The sequence below is a fragment of the Jaculus jaculus genome, chromosome 8 (genome assembly GCF_020740685.1).
Source record: "Jaculus jaculus isolate mJacJac1 chromosome 8, mJacJac1.mat.Y.cur, whole genome shotgun sequence".
Lineage (NCBI taxonomy): Eukaryota > Metazoa > Chordata > Mammalia > Rodentia > Dipodidae > Jaculus > Jaculus jaculus.
In genome coordinates, this window is record NC_059109.1 from 57,591,580 (window position 1) to 57,597,579 (window position 6,000).

General features: G+C 50.5%; 1 protein-coding gene and 1 pseudogene across 2 annotated transcripts in view; both read left to right on the forward strand.

Annotated features, from left to right (window-relative positions):
• The window catches only part of Pla2g4e (phospholipase A2 group IVE), a 42,906-nt gene extending 38,506 nt beyond the window's left edge, over window positions 1-4,400 (forward strand). For both annotated transcript variants that reach the window (XM_045157468.1, XM_045157469.1), the window contains exons 17-20: window positions 283-486; window positions 1,392-1,558; window positions 3,625-3,811; window positions 4,180-4,400. In XM_045157468.1, the coding sequence (XP_045013403.1) occupies window positions 283-486; window positions 1,392-1,558; window positions 3,625-3,811; window positions 4,180-4,400 (779 nt within the window). The remainder of the gene's footprint in view (window positions 1-282; window positions 487-1,391; window positions 1,559-3,624; window positions 3,812-4,179) is intronic.
• Window positions 2,048-2,347, forward strand: LOC123462750 (annotated as a pseudogene).
• Window positions 4,401-6,000: the final 1,600 nt, after the last annotated feature.

Sequence of the window (6,000 nt, forward strand, 5' to 3'; positions counted from 1 at the left end):
CGCCAGGGCTTCCAGCCTCTGCAAACGAACTCCAGACGCGTGCGCCCCCTTGTGCATCTGGCTAACGTGGGACCTGGGGAACCGAGCCTCGAACCAGGGTCCTTAGGCTTCACAGGCAAGCGCTTAACCGCTACGCCATCTCTCCAGCCCCCACTACCCATTCTTGTTCCATGCCTCTCACCTGTGTCCACTTGGTTCCAGAGTCGGGGCCTGAGCAAAGATGTCAACTGCACACCCTTGGAGCGCCTCTGTAACCTGCTCTCTACCCTCTGTTCCTTGCAGAAGATGAGCCACTCCTGCCTGAAATCCCCAGGTGTGACGCCAACCCCCTGGAGACCTCAGTAGTGATACCAGGGACATGGCTGTCCAATACCTTCCGAGACATCCTCACACATAGGCCTTTCGTGTCAGAATTTCACAACTTCCTGTTCGGCCTACAGCTCCACACAGACTACTTGCAGCACAGGCAGTTCTCCATGTGGAAAGGTACCCCCCCCCCCCCCGGGCGCTCCTCCAGGCCTGGCTGTGTTGAGAGGAAGGAGAAGTGGGTGTTGACCACGGAAAAAGATATATTCTCCTCTGGCCATGTGCATCGGGTCAAACCCAGCTAACTCCCCTAGGGTGAAGATGTGGGCTTGAATGAAAAGGGCTGCACCTGTGGGGGCGGGCAGTGTGGGTATTAATTAAATGACTAGAAGGAGCAAAATCTTCCCAACAGTCTCAGCTGCCCAAGCTGGCCTCATGGTGCAGATAGTGAGACATGAGCTCCTACTTTCTGCATTATGTCATGACAGGAGGTGGGGAAATAATGTGAGTGGCACCCCACTGGATAGCCCAGCCTTGCCCCCACCCCTTGTGGTGCTTCTTGGCATTGGGCCTTAAACCATGCTTCTTGTAGCTTTGGCTCCATACAACTTCTTCCTGCCAAGGCTTTGAGGACAGAACTAAGGGGATTCTCACAAGTCCAGCGCTCTTCCTGTGTCGCACTTCCATCTTCTTTGCTACTTTATTTGGCCACAGCTTACAAAGGTCCTTTGAGCCTGGACGATCCTTGTCCGCACTATCTGGGGATCTGGGGCAGACGGAGCAACTGGCCCTAGAACTAGGGGTAGTCCTAGTTCATAGGATGGTTTTACACCCCAGTTATCCCGCATGCTCTGTGCCTGGCTCATAGTGAGTTTTCTGTGCATAAACCATCAAAGTCTTGCTGAAGCCCCTAGAACATGCTGGTACTTATCAGCTTGCCCAGAAAAGCTGCCCTGGTGGGAAGTGGGGAGGCTGGAGGTTCAGGGTGAGGGAAGGAAACTCCAGGCAGGGCATTCTGTCCCCACCAGCTGCCCCCTTCCATGGTTGGCACCAGGCAGTTGGTAACCAGAAAGCTTGGCTTTCAGACACAGTGCTGGACCACCTCCCAAACCAGTTGACACAGTTCACGAAACACTTGTGCCTGCTGGATACTGCGTTCTTCGTCAACTCCAGCTATGCTCCTCTCCTCAGGCCAGAGAGAAAAGCCGACCTCATCATCCACCTGAGTTACTGTGCAGGGTCGCAGACCAAGGCAAGTACAGCTAAGGGGCACTGCTGAAGTCCCTCTAGAGCCATCACAGAATCGAGGCTGCCGCATCAGAGGCCTCGGCCACGGTGACATGGGAGAACGTGCTCTACCGGGAGGCTCTGAGATAGCATCAGGGGAATCAGGCATCAGGCAGTGCACCATGCATGGTGCATGGGCTAAAGATCTAACCCTCACTGACAACCAGCTGGCTCTTACACACACCAGGGCCTGTGGTTTATATAAAATCACCTAGTGAATAATAATTGTATTCTTGCCTTTGAAAATTATTTTATACTTAGCCATTCTTCAGCTACCAAAAAAAAAAAAAAAGGAGTTTTTAAAAATGACTTTGCCAGGCGTGGTAGCTCATGTCTATAATCCCAGCACTTGTGAGGCTGAGGTAAGAGGATCACCATGAATTCAAGGCCATCCTGGGCCACATAGTGAGTTCCGGGTCAGTCTGGGGGCCACCGGGTGGGAGTCCCCATAGCCATGGCGAGTCAGTCGCAGGGGATCCAGCAGCTGCTATAGGCCAAGAAGCAGGTGGCTGAGGCCTGCAAGAGAGAAAGAGTTCAAGGCTGAGAAAGCTGTGGCACTGAGGTGGAGAAGGAGGCCCAGGAGAAGGTGGCTGGCCTCCAGACCCGCTTTCCAGCAGAACAGGGATGAAGTCCTGGATAGCCTCTTGGCCTTCACGTGTACCATCCACCAGAAGTTCATGCAAACTACCACATAAACGGAGGGGAGGAGAGAGAAGCGCCTACCCACAGGCTAGCGTTGAAGATGCCCTTATGAAGTAGGTAGCCTTGCAAGGCTGGAGTCCTTATGAAAGGCATTACGTTATTTTTCTTCGCTGTAGGACACCCCTTCACTTTTTTTGTAGAGGTGTTAATCTAGCTCTTTGTACAGGCTTAGTACTTATCCAAAGAATTCATCTTGTCACCTGTGTGTCTTAGAAATTTAATGAGTATATGTTGTCTGTCTCCCTGTGAGTTTTTTGCGTAGGCAACATATATCCATGTTGAGTTTTTCTTTCTTAATCTAGTAGGAGAAAAATCAATTCTTTGAAGAAAGAAAGGGATTAAATTTTTTCCTTCACACTTTCTTAAAGGTCAGGGGCCTTAGCTATGAAAAAGTAGTAAATAGTCAATTGTAACTTGTATGAAGCAGCCGCCAGCCTTCACATAATCTATTCTGTCTAAAGATTAAAGCAGTAAATAGTAATATACTTGTTTGGGCTGCTGCTTACTTACTCAAATTGCTAGATAATAGGACTCAAGAACTTGTTACATGTTACTTAGTATATTGATAATCATTTAAAACTAAAGACTTTGTCATACATTTTCAAAACAAAACCAAAAAAAGATGCCTTTAACCATTCTAAAGCCTTGCACCACTTGGAGAGTTTGTAATGACCTATTTTCAAAATCATCCCACTGCTCCTCCTCGAGGGAGCATGGCTTCATATGACTATTCTAAAGACCCCAGACCAGTGGTTCTTATTGATTTTTTTAATTTACTTTCCCTTTAAGAGAAAGTTACTATTTTTGGTTGACTTTGATATAGTTCTGTCCTAAAGTGGGGCATTAGGGGGTAGGGGCAGACAGATGCTTACAATGACAATGACTTAAGTTTATAAAGAAGTAGCAGTATACTTTCGTGTCTAAGATCTCGCCTGGTCCTTATACCCTCTTTAAGGTAAAGGTATATAGCTGCCATTGCCCCATGTTGTGAAATAAGGAAACCAAGGCATAGGGAGGGTAAGTGTCTAGTCAAGTTCAGATTGTATAGCAAACGAGTCATCGAACAGCCACAGAACTCAGGGGATTCTGACAGTAGCTCCAGGGCTCTGTCTGACTTTAAAGACACTTTTTTTCTAGCTTTATGACACTGTCAGTTCCAAAATTCATGCATGTGTACAGGAGCCTGGCCAGCCATGACTGTACCCTGAATGGACAAAGCAGTTGGGGACCGGACTTAGGTGGAGAAATCAGTAAGCTAGCCCCAGGACCTCTGCGGCTCACCCTCCCCCAGCCCTACAATGCTCAGTCACGTATTCTGTGCTATTCCAGCCCCTGAAACAAACCTGTGAGTATTGCACCACGCAGAACATCCCCTTCCCCAGCTATATGATCCAGGATGATGACAAAAACCTCAAGGAGTGCTACCTGATAGAGCAGCCCCAAGATCAGCCTGATGCCCCCATTGTGGCTTTTTTCCCACTCATCAATGACACCTTCAGAAAGTACAAGGCTCCAGGTGAGCTGCCCCTAAGTTCTGTTTCCAGCTCTGGCTGGCTTCAGATCCTGTCTTTAGACTTGAAGAAGTTTCTGATGGCACGAAAAGAGACGCCTGGCTTAGCTGTGGTGTGAGCCCAGGGAGCCCTCTCTCATCCCATGAACTGTCAGCATGGTCTCCCATTTTAATCATTCCACCATTTACTTATACCCAACTATGTGCCTGGTACTGCATGGGGCTAAGGGAGCCCTAAAATGGATAAGCTGTGACCCTGAGCTAAGGAGATTAGATATGTGTGTGTGCTCGTATGAGTGTGAATGTGCATGCTTTCGTGTGCAACCTTGCAACCTAATATGATAAAGGTTTACAGCATGTCCTGTTGCCCCAAGGTGTGGAGCGGAGCCCCGAGGAGCTGGAGCTAGGGGAACTGGATATCTATGGCCCCAAATCTCCCTATGCCACCAAGGAGCTGACATACACGGAGGCTGCCTTTGACAAGCTGGTGAAGCTCTCGGAGTACAACATCCTCAATAACAAAGACAAGCTCCTGCAGGCTCTGCGGTTGGCAGTGGAGAGGAAGAAACGCCTCAAGAGCCAGTGTCCCTCCTAGGCTATCCATCCCGACTCGGCTTCTACTGCTAGATGGGCCCCTCACAGGCTGAGGGGCACGCAGCGGGGCCTGTTCTCTGGACTGGGGTGCAGACAGGCTGGCCTGGGCTTTCTGGCAAAAATTAACACAGGGGAGAGAGATGAAGGAAGTAATGAGTATATTGGGTTCTATACCATGGGACTTTTTCCACTTCCCTGCAGGGAGGGGAGAATGATGGCCATGGGCGCTCATGTACCCTTAAGTGCAGAGCATGAAATACAGCCAGTGGGGAGAGGCTGCTTCCCTGGAGCCTCGGATTCAGAGCCAGAGCCAAAGACTGAGGTCTCCCAGGCCTCCTCCCTAATTCCTTCCTCCTCCCATGGCTGGCCTAGGGAAATGTACAGGAGGACTGGGTTTCTATGGAAAGCACTTTTTAAAATTTAAGGTAATTGCACCCTTGAGTTTTTTGTCGACGATAATATTTTGTGACTTACTTTCACGAAGAGGGTATTATTACTAGATGCTAGACGATCTAGATGCAGTACTACAGACAGCTTGGTCTCAGCTTGGTCTCGGGCACAAAGCCAAATGGTGACCCATACCAACGTACCCCTCCAGCTGTCAGAGCCCCGCGCTGTGATGTAAGTGGCCCTGCTCAGGACCGAGTCTAAGCACTCAGTGCCAAATGAAACCTGACCATGCCAACTCTGCAGCGTGGGCTCCCGGAACAAGGATCTCCAGTGCTGCTCAGGGAGGCCTGGGCAGGCTGAAGGCAAGGGGCACCAGGTCCACAAGGCCGTCCAGCGCCCCTGGCAAGCTTTCACGCACCTGCCCCCCGGCGGCGCTAGCTGTCCCACCTCCCTGTGCCTGTGGCTCCCGCGCAGGGTTATTTATTACTAAGTATGACGTCTCTTATCTACCGTGCAAATACCACAGCCAGCTCGTCCCAGCTCATAGGCAGTGGCAGAGGCCAGGAAGGAGGGGCTCAGAGAGACAAGTTGAACCCAAAGAAGTCCAGTCAGCATCAGCACTGAAGGTGGAAAAACAGAGGTAAAAGCGGAAGTCAGTCATCCGTGTGGTCTGTGTGGTCGGAGGGGGCGCCCAGCAGGCGTAGAGGGCAGAGCCTTCCTTGTAAGCCACATGCTTCCTTCCTCCTTGGCTTTGCCAGAGGTTAGTGGTGACAGGTAGCCAGTTTTAAAACAATGGCTAGGGCCTGGTGGTGCATGCCTTTAATCTCAGCACTGGGGAAGGGGAGGTAGGAGAATCACCACTCTGAAGCTACATAGTGAATTCCAGGTCAGCCTGGGCTCGAGTGAGACCCTACCAAAACAAACACACAAAGCCAATGGCCTCCCATTTACATCGGTGTGATAGGAGAAACAGCTCTCCCCCCCCACCCCCTACTTCCTGCCACGCTGACTGGAACCTGCCCTGTGAGGAGAATTATGCCTCCACTGCTGCCCTACCTGTCCCCAGGTGATTCCTGTGACTGGGAAAGGAGTAGATTTATGCCACTCTCTTCCCTCACTCTGGGAGCCTGGATTCCTTGGGCCCTTGGCAAGCTGGAATTCTGGTTGTGCAGAACTGGTCCCCATCCAAGTGATGCCTTGCTTTTCCTTCC